General features: G+C 42.6%; 3 protein-coding genes across 3 annotated transcripts; all 3 read right to left on the reverse strand.

The window, feature by feature from the left end:
- Window positions 1–546: 546 nt before the first annotated feature.
- Window positions 547–4872, reverse strand: LOC115678392 (signal recognition particle subunit SRP54 2). The gene is made up of 9 exons (XM_056311439.1): window positions 4480–4872; window positions 3558–3657; window positions 3224–3377; window positions 2809–2959; window positions 2580–2728; window positions 1911–2011; window positions 1642–1799; window positions 1358–1472; window positions 547–1239 (listed from the first exon to the last, which is right to left on the reverse strand). The coding sequence occupies exons 1-9, from the start codon at window positions 4708–4710 to the stop codon at window positions 911–913; spliced, it is 1488 nt and encodes a 495-aa protein (XP_056167414.1). The 5' UTR covers window positions 4711–4872; the 3' UTR covers window positions 547–910.
- A 1801-nt stretch (window positions 4873–6673) lies between these two features.
- LOC130134690 (signal recognition particle subunit SRP54 2-like) lies at window positions 6674–10237 on the reverse strand. Its single transcript, XM_056311440.1, has 9 exons — window positions 10126–10237; window positions 9731–9830; window positions 9395–9548; window positions 8981–9131; window positions 8752–8900; window positions 8074–8174; window positions 7805–7962; window positions 7550–7664; window positions 6674–7430 (listed from the first exon to the last, which is right to left on the reverse strand). Exons 1-9 carry the CDS (start codon window positions 10156–10158, stop codon window positions 7102–7104), a joined length of 1290 nt encoding a protein of 429 aa, XP_056167415.1. The 5' UTR covers window positions 10159–10237; the 3' UTR covers window positions 6674–7101.
- Window positions 10238–10827: 590 nt separating this feature from the next.
- Window positions 10828–12075, reverse strand: LOC115678393 (uncharacterized). Its single transcript, XM_056311652.1, has 4 exons — window positions 11910–12075; window positions 11439–11598; window positions 11276–11361; window positions 10828–11063 (listed from the first exon to the last, which is right to left on the reverse strand). Exons 2-4 carry the CDS (start codon window positions 11579–11581, stop codon window positions 10828–10830), a joined length of 465 nt encoding a protein of 154 aa, XP_056167627.1. The 5' UTR covers window positions 11582–11598; window positions 11910–12075.
- Window positions 12076–15610: the final 3535 nt, after the last annotated feature.

A 15610-nucleotide genomic window follows, 5' to 3' on the forward strand; every position in this document is an offset into this window, starting at 1 on the left:
AACTTTCAGGTACTAATGCATATACGATTACTTATAATTAGGTTCTGCTCCGTAGAAATAAAAGTGGGATTGCTTTGATGGCTCTCTCAATGTTACAAAATAGCAATTTATACTAGTTACGCAATGAGCTGAAGCTTTGCCCCACTCGTGTGTTTTTGTCTCTAAGTTTCGATCTATCAAGAACAGCATCTTAGACTACATGTAAAGCAAAACTCCCCGTCTCGCCAACAAAATCTATGTAAAGCTCTATTGCCTGAATACAACTTAAATTGTAGCGTTTGATATAAGGCCTAAAGAATTCGGTCTGGTCATTCATGAGCCATTCCAACTTGACTCGCTAATTATCGAGCTTCCGATTAAGTAGTTAAAAGTTATTTACCGCCTGGCTAACAACAAAGCGGTGTCTGGCGATGGATCCGCTTCACCTTCGGAGCAAACTGGCTATCAATTAGCAAAGATCGTGAGAAAGGGTGTCATTAAGCCAATAAAAGAGAAACCAGTTGATCAGATTCATCACACATCCATTCCAGACACTCCAAGGCAAGATTTGTCAGATGGAACCAAGAAATTCAACCGAAAAAGGGAGGGAACACCCAAACACACTTCAGTTATGCATTTTAGCTGACTTTATAAAAAAGAAAAATGCACCCGCTCTTCCATAATCCTAAGTCAAAAAAACATAAAATACTGTTAACTAATTATTCCAGGCAGCATTTCGACTAGTTACATAAGAATGCGAATCAAATGCATCGACCCTTCCACCAGAACTCACTCTCCCATGTGCAATCATAGCTGTATGGCTTGTCACTTGATGAAACAAATGCCCATCTAATTCTTACTGGAATCAAACTGCGGCCACTCGATTTCGCCCGGAGGTTACAACAGAAAAATGCACTTGACAAATCAGCCATTATGAATCGCCACCTCCGAACATACCCATCATATCCTTTGCGGAACCCATTTGCTTCATCAAGCTCTGTAAACCACCCATGCCACCAATCTGCTTTAGCATCTGAGGTGGGAGAACTCTGCTCATGTGTTGTGCATTCATGTTTCGAGAACGCATATTCATATCACCCCTTGTCGGGATCTTAAGTCCCTTCATTTTGCTCCAAATCTTGGCTAGCCGCTTATACTCTTCCAACATATCCATAACTTCTCTGAGGTGGCGACCAGAACCCCTTGCTATCCGCATGATTCTCGAATCATTCATGATCTTTGGATTCGAACTGTCTAGCTCTGGACAAATCGAACTTGTTTAATCAGGCTCAGAGGCAAGGATTTGAATTTAAAACCTTCACTACAGCCATAAGCCAAAATAATCAACAGCTAAACTGTATATTACAGAATGACTTGCCTTCGTTTGTCATTGAGTCCATCATGGTCATGTATCTTTTGATCTTTGCCTGGCTTTCTTTCTCTTGACCCTTTGGCATCAATTCCGAACTGAACCCCGGTAGCATGGAAAAAACCTTGATTCAAGAGAACCAAACCATTAGCCTGGATCATCGACTGATCTTAACATGGCACATGCTTGTGCATTCTCATGCACACATGAGTATTCTCTTTGCACGAAACTCAATATAAAAGTATGCGATGATAAGATAAAGAATCATATCCAATGATGGAAGAAATACAAACCTGGCCTATTGGACCCATTTTAAGAATGTTCTGAAACTGTTCATACATAATTCTCAAGGTAAAATTCCCTTCTGAAAGCTTTTGTAGAAGCTCGGGCTGTTGATCTTTAGGCACCACTTCGTGAATTTTGTCCATAAACCCAGACCAGTCACCCATACCTGTGTGGAAAATAGTTTCCACCAAAATATTAAACCACTGAAGAATGCATCTCACACTCGTACATATCAAAAGGACACATTGAATGGCAGAACCCAAATGAAATTACCTACCCAATAGCCGGCTAACAAAAGGCTTAACATCAAAAACTTCAAACTCATCCATGTGTTCTCCAGTACCTATAAAGATCACAGGACTTTTCGTTGCTGCTACGCTGCACATGTAAACAAATAAACTCAGACCAAAGGAAGATGAATATGCATTTTTATGTTCCACTTAAGTTTAAGTAACATTTGACGGGTAAAACTTATCCATGCTGGATACCCAACTAAATTTTTTTTTTCTATAGAGAATATCTCACCATCAGTCCCAAGGAAATAATAATCATTTTCAATTACAACAAGTATAAATGTTTCTTTATGTAATCTTCCACCTAAACTGACATATATTAACATAACCCATAAAGTATAAAAATCTAACGATTAGAATCCAACGGAGAATATAACCAATGGAATTCATTCCTGAGCTATACTTAAGAATAGGATCAAAGCCGCCACCATTTAAAAAAAAAACACACACACACAACAAATTTATGTGACTGCAAGCTAGCAGCAATCTACTCCAGAGACTCACATTGCAGCCGTTTGCAAACCTTTCGCACATTAATCCACTTTATTGCCCCATTCAAATACTATAAAACCACTTCAATGATGGCGACTGTGAAGAGGGGAAATATGGGAAATGAAATGGTATGTCGCTGACTTAACCAAAATAACACTTACGCACTAAGAGCACCACCTCCCTTTGCATGACCATCCATCTTAGTCACAATAACAGCGCCAACAGGAACACTTTGCTTGAATGCCTGTGCTTGATCAAATGCAGCTTGACCAATGCTACTGTCCATAACGAATACAATGAGATCTGGTTTCTGCAGTATATCATGCAACACGTTAACATTTTAAAGAAGCAGAGATCCAATTGTACATGTGCAAAAGGATCATATGCTACCGTTGCTTCAGAAACTTGACGCATTTCTTCAAAAAGAGCAGCCTCTTGCTTGTGACGCCCACTTGTGTCAACAATTATGAGATCGCAATTTTCCTTTTTAAATGTTTCCACACCTTCAACAGCAATTTTCACAGGATCCGATTCCGTGTAACTGTCACAGAACTCGTGTCATTTGATGGCTAAGAAATTGCATCGAAATGGGACAGTCCTAAATGTTCGCTTCTGTGAGCCTACTCGTGAGTAAATGAAGGATAAACTAATCAACAAGAGAAGAAATTTATGCATGATGAAAACATGCGCACTTGGAGACCTTAAGTTCACTTTTACGAAATCTGACAGTCCTAGTCATTTTGTTTAAGGGACTAGGTGCCTGCATACAGGAGCAGATCAAAATGCAATGCACGAAAGAAAGTACCTTCCATAAAATGGAATTTTAGCTTTAGTGGCATTCTGCTTCAACTGATCAAAGGCACCAGCTCTAAAAGTATCGGCACAGACAAGAGCCGGCTTCCAACCTTTCTTTTGATGATAATATGCATACTTGGTACACGTCGTCGTCTTACCCGATCCTGTCATAATAACGCATGCTTCAAAATTCTATTCACACATCAAAGCATAAGCAGTATACATAGCATCCAAACAAATTGCAACCACTTGAAGAGCATGCACGGATACAACAAAGGATAATCCATATCCCAAGTAACTAAATTCACAAACATCCACTCAAGTTAAAGGAGATCTTTACGTACCTTGTAAACCGACGAACATAACGACACTTGTCTTTCCTTTCTTAGGAGTAAAGGAAGGCTTCCCTGGATCCAACATGTTGCATAGCTCATTAAATATGGCCTGAAACAAAAGTAGCCACAAGTGAAGCGCATGAGTACTTCTCGATCACATTCAGTCGCATGAGAGACAAAAGTCTGACCAACAGTGCCAGTGACAGATATGTCCTTAAATACGACCAAACAGATCAAATAACACAATATACACATCTCTGGGTTATTCCACCTGTCACCAAAACACAAAAAAAAAGTAATTGGAATAGAGCTATACTGAAAACAAAGATCATAACAAAACTAAAAATAAGAACTGGCATTTACATTCGCATTAAGGTCTTCATGAACTAAAGTTCTTCCACACGAGATGCCACCCAAATTAACACATTATATTTGATCTCCATATAGCAAATCGAAATCAACCACATATCTAGAAAGGAAATTAGGACCTGTCCTAATGAACGTTTCATATCAAGGCACCTTTTCAGAATGAGAGCCTATCAAATTGGAGTCCAAAATCTAAAACATCCTCAAAATTGACAAATTCCAATCATATAAAGAAACAAACTTAATATTATATTCCAACTTCTATCAAAGAAAACTTAATCGCGATTGCTGATTTGCAGAGTGAAACTTGTCGAATTTTCTAAAAACACTGAGCTCACAGCCTACTGTCAAACATAGGCATACCAATAACCCATATCATGAAGCTCCCTCCTACGCATCGCGGTTTAATATTTTCCGAATTCAATCCAGAACAAGCTTCTACATACACTTCATCAAATCATATGCAATTATTCAGAAAAAATTAATCAAAGCCCAGGCGAATTCACGGACGGCTTATCGATACCTAAACCCAAAAAAAAAAAAAAAAGAGAGAGAGAACACATACCTGCTGGATGATCCGGCGCTTGTTGTGACCGGCGGCGAGATCGTCGATGTTGACGATGCGCTTGATGTTGTTCTGCATGTTGCGGACGAGCTGGAACTGGACGTCGGCGTTGAGGAGGGCGCGGTTGATCTCGTTGAGGCACTCGTTGAGGACCTTCTCGTCGATGATCGTCGCATTGCTCATCTGCTGTATCGCGCGGGTTATGGTCCCGCCCAACTGTGCCAACACCATCTTCGCTCGCGCTGCTGTAGGATGGAAACGAAACGAGGGACGAAGGAGGAGGAGACGAACGCGAAGCCGATCGCGATGAAGAAGAATTGGAGATTCTAGGGCTGGGGGGATTCGAGAGAGGAAATGGCGATTGAGAGGTTCTGATCTCTCTGATATTCCCTTTTAGGGCTAGAGGCGGAGGAGGAGGAAGAAAATAATGATGTAATTGTTAACTCGTTTCGTGAAAATCATTTTTCCGGTTAAACAATTTCCTATTTTTTAGGTTATGTTCGTTTAAGAAAATAAGGCGACGAAAAATATTTTCTTGATCAACAAAAACCTACGCTAGAATTCGGGATGATGATTTTCTATTTGGAAAAGTAAGAAATTTTTTTTTTCAAAATTTGATTAAATATTGACGTTTTGACCCAAAACTCTACTTTGGTTCTGAGCCGAGTTCATCAAGACCGGGGCCGAGTCCATTGAAGCCATGACCCAATCTCTAATGCTCGGGCACAAGTCCATCAAGGCCAGACCTTTGTCCGTTGAGACCAAGCTTGAGACCTTGATGACTAGGCTCAGGCCCGAGCCCTCGGCACCCATGCTTAGGTCCATCGAGGCTTGGCCTAAACCCTTGTGCCATATGCTTCGACGCTCGAGCTCACATCCATAAAAGATCGGGTTTGGATTCCTGACACTCGAGCTCTAATCCCCAGCACTTAGGCCCAAGGTCCACAAAAATCTTGCGTAAATCCTTGATACTTGGGCTCAAATCCTTAATCAATGAAACGTTCGTTTTTGTAAAAATATTTTTTGAAAAAATTGATCAAATAGCGAATGTTGATGCACCTCGAATGTGTCCGGTTGCCATGGCCGGTAGAAACAGCATGAAAAGGGACAAAAAGAAAAAGAAAAGGGAAAAAACCACCAAAAACTCCAAACTTTGCCATTTGTGACACATTTACCCCGAACTTTTTTTTGTGACATCAAAAACCCCGAACTTTGCTTTTTGTGACACATTTACCTCAATGTATTTAGTCCATGGGCATTTTCGTCTTTTTTGCTTTTTCTTTTTTTTTTTTTTTTTCCTTTCCGCGAGGGGGCCTCGCCGGATCCGGCGAGGCGGCCCTCGCCGGCGTCGGCGAGGTTCGCCCTCGCCCGGGCGAGCGAGGGCGGCCCTCGCCCGACTCAGCGAGGTCGACCCTCGCCGGTCGGGCGAGGTCGACCTCGCCGAGACGGCGAGGGCCGCCTCGCTCGCCCGGCAAGGGCGACCCTCGCCGGCGTCGGGCGAGGTCCGCCTCGCCGGGCGAGCGAGGCGGCCCTCGCCCGATCTGGCGAGGTCGACCCTCGCCGCTCGAGCGAGGGTCGCCGTCGGCGAGGCCGCCCTCGCCGGCGTCGGGCGAGGGTCGCCCTCGCCTGGGCGAGCGAGGGCGGCCCTCGCCCGGCTCGAGCGAGGTCGACCCTCGCCGACGCGGCGAGGGTCGACCTCGCCTGAGTCGGGCGAGGGCCGCCTCGCTCGCCCGTGCGAGGCGAACCTCGCCGACGCCTGCGAGGGCCGCCCTCGGCTGGATCCGCGAGGGCCGCCCTCGCTCGACGCGCCGAGGGCCCCCTCACCGGATCCGGCGATGGGCAGCCCTCGCCCGACGCCAGTGAGGCCCCCCTCGCCGGAAAGGAAAAAAAAAGAAAAAAAAAAAAAGAAAAGCAAAAAAGACGAAAATGCCCATGGACTAAATACATTGGGGTAAATGTGTCACAAAAAGCAAAGTTCGGGATTTTTGGTGTCACAAAAAAAAGTTTGGGGTAAATGTGTCACAGGTGGTAAAGTTTGGGGTTTTTGGTGGTTTTTTCCCAAAAGAAAATTAATTTTTTTGATATTTTTTCCCCAGAAAATCAAATTAAACTTTTCTTGCCAAGCGGCGGAACTTCGGAGCAAGCCTACTCTCAATTAGAAGCAAAGATCGTGGGAAAGGGTGGCTTTAAGCCATAAAAGAGAAACCAGTTGATCAGCTTCATCACACATCCATTCCAGATGCTCTAAAGGTAAGATTCATCAGAGATGGAACCAAGAAATCCAACCGAAAAAGGAAGGAAACACCCAGAAAAACTTCAGTTATGCATTTCAGCTGACTTTTAATATAAAAAAAATGCACCTGCTCTTCATCCATTATCCTATCTCAAAGAACAAAAATCCTGTAACTATTTACCAGGCAGCATTTTGACTAGTTACACATCATATGGGGGAATCAAATGCATCGACCCTTCCACCAGAACTCACTCTCCCATGTCCAATCATGGCTGTATGGTTTGTCACTCGAGGAAACAATGCCCGTCTAATTCTTACTGGAGTCAAACTGTGGCCACTTGATTTCGCCCTGAGGTTACAACTGAATAATGCACCTGACAAATCAGCCATCATGAATCGCCCCCTCCGAACCTACCCATCATATCCTTTGCAGAACCCATTTGCTTCATCAAGCTCTGTAAACCACCCATGCCGCCGATCTGCCTTAGCATCTGCGGTGGGAGAACTCTGCTCATGCGTCGTGCATTCATGTTTCGAGACGGCATATTCATATCACCCCTTGTCGGAATCTTAAGTCCCTTCATATTGCTCCAAAATTTGGCTAGCCGCTTATACTCTTCCAAAATTTCCATAACTTCACTGTTGTCGCGACCAGAACCCTTTGCTATCCGCATGATTCTCGAATCATTCATGATCTTTGGATTGGAAGTGTCTAGCTCTGGAACAAATCGAACTTGTTTAATCAGGCTCAGAGGTGAGGATTTGAATTTAAAACCTTCACTGCAGCCATAAGCCAAAATAATGAACAGCTAAACTATACATTACAGCATAACTTGCCTTCGTTTGTCATTGAGTCCATCATGGTCATGTATCTTTTTAACTTTGCCTGGCTTTCTTTCTCTTGACCCTTTGGCATCAATTCCGAGCTGAACCCCGGTAGCATGGAAAAAACCTTGATTCAAGAGAACCAAACCATGGTAAATGCTTGTGCATTCTCATGCATGCATGAGTATTCTCTTTACACGAATCTCAAAATAAAAGCATGCAATGATAAGATAAAGCATCATATCCAATGATGGAAGAAATACAAACCTGGCCCATTGGACCCATTTTAAGAATGTACTGAAACAGTTCATACATAATTCTCAAGGTAGAGTTCCCTTCAGAAAGCTTTAGTAGAAGCTCAGGCTGTTGATCTTTAGGCACCACTTCGTGAATTTTGTCCATAAACCCAGACCAGTCACGCAGACCTATGTGGAAAGTAGTTTCCACCAAAATATTAAACCACTAAAGAATGCATCTCACACTCATACATATCATAAAGACACATTGAAAGGCAGAACCCAAATGAAATTACCTACCCAATAGCCGGCTAACAAATGGCTTAACATCAAACACTTCAAACTCGTCCATATGTTCCCCAGTACCTATAAAGATCACAGGACTTTTCGTTGCTGCAACGCTGCACATGTAAACAAATAAACTCAGACCAAAGGAAGATGAATATGCATTTTTATGTTCCGAAAGTATCACGAGTTTAAGTAACCTTCAACGGGTAAAACTTATCTATGCTGGATTCCCAACTAAATTTTTTTTTCTATAAAGAATATCTCACCATCAATCCCATGAAAATAATAATCACTTTCAATTATAACAAGTATAAATGTTTCTTTATGTAGTCTTTCACCTAAACTGACATATATTAACATAACCCATAAAGTATGAAGATCTAACGATTAGAATCCAACGAAGAATATAACCAGTGATATTCATTCCTGAGCTATACTTAAGAATAGGATCATAGCTGCCGCCATTTAAAGAAACACACATACACATAGGCAACATATATATGCAACTGCAAGCTAGCAGCAATCAACTCCAGAGTCTCATAATGCAACCGTTTGCAAACCTTTTGCACATTAATCCACTCTATTACCCCATTCAAATACTAGAAAACCACTTCAATGATGGCAACTGTGAAGAGGGAAAATATGGGAAATGAAATGGTATGTCTCTGACTTAACCAAAATAACACTTACGCACTAAGAGCACCACCTCCCTTTGCATGACCATCCATCTTAGTCACAATAACAGCGCCAACAGGAACACTTTGCTTGAATGCCTGTGCTTGATCAAATGCAGCTTGACCAATGCTACTGTCCATAACGAATACAATGAAATCTGGTTTCTGCAGCACATCATGCAACATGTTAAAATCTTAAAAAAGCAGAGAACCAATTGTAAATGTGAAAAAGGATCATATGCTACCGTTGCTTCAGAAACTTGAAGCATTTCTTCAAAAAGAGCAGCCTCTTGCTTGTGACGCCCACTTGTGTCAACAATTATGAGATCACAGTTTTCCTTTTTAAAGGTTTCCACACCTTCAACGGCAATTTTCACAGGATCCGATTCCGTGTAACTGTCACAGAACTCTTATATTTGATGGCCAAGAAATTGCACCGAAACATGACAGTCCTAAATGTTCGCTTCTGTAAACCCACTCGTGAGTAAATGAAGGATAAACTAATCAATAGGAGAAAGAATTTATGCATGATGAAAACATGTGCACTTGGAGACCTTAAGTTTACTTTTATGAAATCTGACAGTCCTAGCCATTTTGTTTGAGGGACTAGGTGTCTGCATACGGGAGCAGATCAAAATGCAATCCACGAAAGAACGTACCTTCCATAAAATGGAATTTTAGCTTTAGTGGCATTCTGCTTCAACTGATCAAAGGCACCAGCTCTAAAAGTATCGGCACAGACAAGAGCCGGCTTCCAACCTTTCTTTTGATGATAATATGCATACTTGGTACACGTCGTCGTCTTACCCGATCCTGTCATAATAACGCATGCTTCAAAATTCTATTCACACATCAAAGCATAAGCAGTATACATAGCATCCAAACAAATTGCAACCACTTGAAGAGAATATGCACGGATACAACAAAGGATAATCCATGTCTCAATTAACTAAATTCACAAACATCGACTCAAGTTAAAGGAGATCTTTAAGTACCTTGTAAACCGACAAACATAATGACGCTTGTCTTTCCTTTCTTAGGAGTAAAGGAAGGCTTCCCTGGATCCAACATGTTGCATAGCTCATTAAATATGGCCTGAAACCAAAGTAGCCACAAGTGAACCGCATGAGAACCTCTTGATCACATTAAGTCGCATGAGAGACAAAAGTCTGACAAACAGTGCCAGTGACAGATACGTCCTTAAGATATGACCAAACAGATCAAATAACACAATATACACATCTCCAGGATATTCCACCCGTCCCCAAAACACAAAAGAAGTAATTGGAATAGAGCTATGCTGAAAGCAACGATCATATCAATACCAAAAATAAGAACTAGCATCTACAGTCGCATTATTGTCTTAATTGCTTCAGATGTTGCAGCTCACGATTCTTGTCCTCATGTTCCTTTTGACGTTCATGTTGAATAGCCACAGCACGCTTGAGAATTGTGTTCTCCCGAAGGACTGCCTCCATTTGCTCCTTCAGCATCATATTTTCCTGAGAAATGAACAGAATCACATGCCAATTTTAAAGTTCCACATGATTACATAATAAAGGAGATACTTGCCACAACTACTAGACCAATCAATGGAGAAGAACAGACATTACTGTGTTTTCGTCGCGCCTCCTGGCCCTCATCAGCGCAAGAGGACAAATTATTCTTTCCCTCATTTAAGTTTGATGGTTTGAATTAAAACATGGAAAAAAGTTACGGTTGAAGAGACTAAACACAAATTATTCTTTTAGTTGAAAAGTAATTGATTCGGGATACTTTGTACAGAAAGACGAGCCAAACTTTCTGATATCTGATACATTTCAGCTTAGAAAGGGTAGCAAGGACATTCCACATGATTGTTTCTCATCCTAAGAGATATTTCTAGGAGGCAGACAACACAAACACCAAACCAAACGATCATGTCTGGAGCCTCACAAGCCCAATTGTCAATGAGTAGTTACATAAACAAAACTGCTGGCAATTACCAAGATAAGCATTACAGATGTAGCTTCATCATGAGCCGATTAAAAGTAAACCTCAAATAGTCGAAAGGAGCACCATGACATAACAGCATACAATAAAGCACAGCGTGTCAAAAACCATTGACGAATTGAAAAGGTACCTTCTGGAGACTCTTCACGGTCTCTGCCCCAGCTTGTCCGCTGACGGACTGTTCAAAAAACTCGAGCACTCTTGTGGCACGAGCTCTGGCATCTTCTAAGCTAGTGGCGCTCGTCATTTCTTTCACAAATACATCCACCCACCCTGCACCATCAACAGGAAGGTCGGCGGATGGCTCACCAGGTGCATCGGCATCATCTCTGTCGCCTGTCAATGGAACTTCGATGTTATTGGACCAATAAGGGAAACGCGTGGAGAATAAATCCCGGCAAGAAATCCATCTGAATAAGTTATATTAAATTCCAGCCCTAAAAAAAAAGGGGGGGAAAAAATGTCGATTCATATCCTCTGTGCAATTAAAACAAAAACCATTACGAATCCCCACAAATATTTCAACATATAACACCTATTTTACTCACTATAATTGATGAGGATCAAAATCTCCCTGCCTAGGAGAAGGACGTAATTGCAGATGTCGGTCGAATCCATCTGTTTCCCTTTTCCTCTTCAGTTGACTAGTTAGTTATGAGAAACAGGTTTTAAGTTTGCATGAACTGAAAGCACATAAGAAAAACCATTTACCTCGGTCGGCATCGACGCTGGGTTCTACAGAAAATCATGCATACTATCTGCGGCGGGACCCAAACAAAGCTCAGGCAGCCTACTAGATCATCAGCCCCGCATTCTACCAACGCTCTCTCAAGAATCTGAAAAACGAAATCCATCGAGATTACAAGGGGCACCGCAGGTCCCAAAAAGACGGGAATTGTTAGCCCGGAGATTGCCAAAAGGACAAGACAGAACTATCAAACTGCGTTTGAAGAGCACGAATCAGCAGCGACGCCCTTGCCCGCACTAAATGCCAATCACAGACTGCCTCGATGTAGAGGACAAACGAACCAGAAAACGCTCCCTAGTTAACTTCAGAGTCTACACATGTTTTTCACGCCATATGGATTCTAAAGGCGAACAAGCAAACATAAAGAGAAATCGATAACGAGAGACACAGTTCCCTAACGGATTACGGGAAAGGCTCGGAACACGAGAGGGCACCTGGGGTTCCATGTGAGGAAAGAGCTGGAGGAGCCGATCGAGGTGAGCCGCCGCCGAGAACCGAACCGGGGACGGAGAAGAAGAAGAAGAAGAAGACGGGGACAGCGGCGGATCTTCTTGCAAGAAGGAGGCGAGGGGGGAGACGGTATGTCGTCGAACAACGATCGCTTGCTCCCGCAAACTACTGCAGACATTATTGCGCCGCCCGCCCCCGCCACCAATCGCCTCGGTGCTCTGTGAACTTTGCGCGAATCCCCCCTCCCCCCCACCGACTGTTACTCCCTCCTTATCTGTTCGCAGTTCGGATTCGAATCGGATGAGGGATTATGATTAGGGCTTTTGGAGAGGGATTTTTTGGCTGGCTTTTTGCCGTTCGGTGCGAGTTTGGGGGGGTTTGGGAACGAAGGTGGGGAGCGGTGGTTCGATCCAGAGCGAGGGGGGATTTTGTAGCGAGCGGTGGGTGGTGGCCCTGGTGGGGGCGGGAGGGCGAGTTTTTTAAACGAGGGAGAAGGGTCGGCGCGCGGACGATGCGGGAAATAGACATGGCCACGGGCTGGTTTTGGCCCGGAACCGGCCCGGTCAAACCCGGGCCCGCGGTTCGGAACCAGAACCGGCCCGTGGCCTACGGGCCCGGTTCCGGTTCCAACAATTTTGGAACCGGGCCCGGAACCAGCGGTTCCGGTTTTAAATTATTATTATTTATTTTAAATAATAATGAAATTTTTTTAAAAAAATTATTATTTAATTTTTTTTTATAAAACAATTTGAACTCTAATTGCCATGCATTGTAAGTGCAATGATCTATAATTACAATGCTTGGCTTGGGTGTATTGAACTCTAATTACAAGGCTTGGCTTGGGTTTTATACACAATGATTCTAATGCCTCTTCATTCCCATTCGATGTGGGACTCTCGGCTTGCCTTAAACACTTTCAATATGAGACTCTTGGCTTGTCTTCATACAAATGTCAAGAGTCCCACATCGAATAGGAATGAAGAGACTATCAAAGAGGTTGTGTATAAAACCCAAGCCAAGCCATGAACATATGAAGTTGTATGCCTTTTGTGGCTACGATCCTTTGCTAGTTAAGAGCAAAGGGTTCCATTGGACCGCCTAGAACCGAACCGGGCCAATGGTCCGGTTCTCGATTCTATGATTTGCCGGTCCGGTTTCTAGTTCTAAAATTAAGGGACCGGTCTTACCGGTTCTGTTCTCGATTCCAAGCGGAACCGGACCGAACCGGGAACCAATCACCCCTACAATTTACATTTTGATTACAATTTATATTGAATAATTCATTATTTCATAATTTTATAATTCATTATTTTTTTATTTCATAATTTATTTTTTTAATTTTTAAATTACGAACCGGAACCAGCCGGTTCTCACATGGCCACGAACCGGAACCGGCCGGTTCTCACATGGCCACGAACCGGAACCGGAACCGGAACCGGCATGTTCCAAATAGTGGCCATGCCTATGTGGGATGGGGGGTGTGACGTGGCGTCCCAGGTGGATCTCCTGTCGGGATTTTATAATTCGTAATTTTGGTAAAATACAATTTAATTGACCATCCGTCTGATTCGTGGAATACGAACGATTTCGAAAATATTTTCTTTAAAATGATCGATTATTTCGCTTACGAATATGAAAGAATTATCATCCATGAAAATATTTACACATAAATTATAGTCGCTTACGAAGATGGGGTATTTTCGATTGGTTTTGGGCGTTGACTGAGGGCATGGCGGGAGGGGCCGACACCGTGGCTAGGGGGCCATCTGGCCCGCCACATGCTTTTTCTGCTCCTGCTGCTAATAATTTTAACCGAAGATGGGGTATTTTCAATTGGGTTTCGGCCGTGATCAATGGCATGGCGGGTGCAGCAAGTGACAATGAGGCTAGGGATGTGAGGCTAGGGATGTGGAGCCGAATACTGGCGGCGCTGCATCCGGAGGGCCTTCTTCGCCTGCTGCTGACAATTTTAACAGAAGATGGAGTATTTTCAATTGGTTTGGGCTGGTGACAAACGGCACGGCAGGTGCAGGTAATGCTGGGGCTAGGGTTCCCCCTAATGCTGCTGAAGCGCCTCCTCATCCTACTCCTGTTGCTAACAATTTGAACAGAAGATGTGGTATTTTAGATTGGGTTCGGGGCATGTCTGCTGGCAGGTTTTTTTTTTTTTTTTTTTTTGATGACCCAGGGAACCCCGCACGGCCGATAGCCGGGAGGTAAACCCTGGGGGCGACACGTGCTAGCCACCACACACGTGCACCGGTTAAGTCACCCTGCGGCATCCGGGATTCGAACACTCAACCTTTTGCGAGAGGAAGAGTGCGCGCTCCAGCAGCGCCACCCAGGCGGGTGGTAAACTGAAGATACTAAAATTGTAGTGTCACAGGAAACTGAAGATACTAAAATTACTTGAGTTTCTAGTGTTTGCTGTAATAGTAGAGGAGGTCTTGGGCCAAAACGGCTCCCTGAGAGTAGTAGGGATATTGTTGCGGAGACGTGGCACCATCCTCGAAGGGTCAAGAGACTAAATAGAATTTCCTTATGTGATTTCCGTAGGTGATCAATAGAATTTGTGCTTGAATTTGCAATTTGAGCCACCGTTCTCTCACCCGAAATGTCTTTTGCTTAGAAGAGAAGTTTCTAGATACAGCCAAGGAGGGCAAAAAAAACATAAAACGATCCAAAACAATTCACTTGCCGAAAATTACAAAACATACATTACAAAACATGCAACGTGTGCAGGTTTACAATAATATATATATATATATATATAGAAACAACACGAAAACAGGTATGTATATAGAAATATAAATATAAATCAAACTAAACAATGTCAAATATAAATAACGTGATTGAATATAATATAAATGATTGATAGATTACAAAGTATTGAAAGATTGCAAAAGATTGTGAGAAAGTTATAGTGCATAGGGATACAACGAGCATGATCTCTAAAACACGATAGTAAGTTTTGCCGATACAAGTGAGAGTCAATGTTATTTAATAGTGCAATTGATCGATGGTGCCAAAGTACATGTGATTGTTAAGTCTAATGTATGTGACACTACAGTTTGTTACCATGATTGTTCTTTTGATTCTTTACTGACATGATTGCCTTTTTTATTCTTTGTTCTTTTGTGTAGATTGGTGTGACCGGTTCTGATAGAGGCTTCCATTCATGTTTCGTTCGTATGAACTTAGAATCTGTCTACCTAGTTTGTGAATATCCAAATTTCTAGGAAAATTAGCATTGCTTTGTGCATGATTAAAGCTCATCGATCAGTCAATTGAATATGCATAAAATAAGGCTTCAACTTGGACATTATTAGTTCATCTTTCTGGTAAATTCATCAAGTACGTAGATATATCAAGGAAAATTACCTAATTAGTCATGGACTTATTATACGGATACCAATTCGATCCTAAACTTTCATATTTTACCAATTTAGTTCGAACTTTATTTCCAAAATTCCAATTCAATCTTTTAGGCCACTTTTCCCCAGAAATCGCAAACGTGGCCATCCCGTCATCGTTAGCCGTCCGACATGACATATCATTATAATATTTAGGTCTGGCTCTCGAAATTAAAAATAAATATTATGATATTTAGGTCTAAGGGTTCGGTGATGAAAACCCAAATCAGCCTTCTTGTCGTTCCTGAAACAGAGTTCGTGAGCTTCCATCA

This window comes from Syzygium oleosum, unplaced genomic scaffold (assembly GCF_021117445.2).
Source record: "Syzygium oleosum isolate NSW1041296 unplaced genomic scaffold, Sole_v2.1 Sole_v2.05, whole genome shotgun sequence".
In the NCBI taxonomy this organism is placed as follows: Eukaryota; Viridiplantae; Streptophyta; class Magnoliopsida; order Myrtales; family Myrtaceae; genus Syzygium; species Syzygium oleosum.

Excerpts from the sequence above, each read along its gene's own strand:
- LOC115678392 (XM_056311439.1), bottom strand. The coding sequence starts at position 4,710 with ATGGTGTTGGCACAGTTGGGCGGGACCATAACCCGCGCGATACAGCAG. Across the intron at positions 3,378-3,557 it reads TATGTTCGTCGGTTTACAAG|GATCGGGTAAGACGACGACG; the intron begins GTACGTAAAGAT and ends TTATTATGACAG. Across the intron at positions 1,240-1,357 it reads GGACTCAATGACAAACGAAG|AGCTAGACAGTTCGAATCCA; the intron begins GCAAGTCATTCT and ends CGATTTGTCCAG.
- LOC130134690 (XM_056311440.1), bottom strand. The coding sequence starts at position 10,158 with ATGAACGTCAAAAGGAACATGAGGACAAGAATC. Across the intron at positions 9,132-9,394 it reads AAAATTCCATTTTATGGAAG|TTACACGGAATCGGATCCTG; the intron begins GTACGTTCTTTC and ends GTTCTGTGACAG. Across the intron at positions 8,175-8,751 it reads GGAGGTGGTGCTCTTAGTGC|CGTTGCAGCAACGAAAAGTC; the intron begins GTAAGTGTTATT and ends TTACATGTGCAG.
- LOC115678393 (XM_056311652.1), bottom strand. The coding sequence starts at position 11,581 with ATGGATTTCGTTTTTCAGATTCTTGAGAGAGCGTTGGTAGAATGCGGG. Across the intron at positions 11,362-11,438 it reads CAGCGTCGATGCCGACCGAG|AGGAAAAGGGAAACAGATGG; the intron begins GTAAATGGTTTT and ends AGTCAACTGAAG. Across the intron at positions 11,064-11,275 it reads TTTGATCCTCATCAATTATA|GCGACAGAGATGATGCCGAT; the intron begins GTGAGTAAAATA and ends TTCCATTGACAG.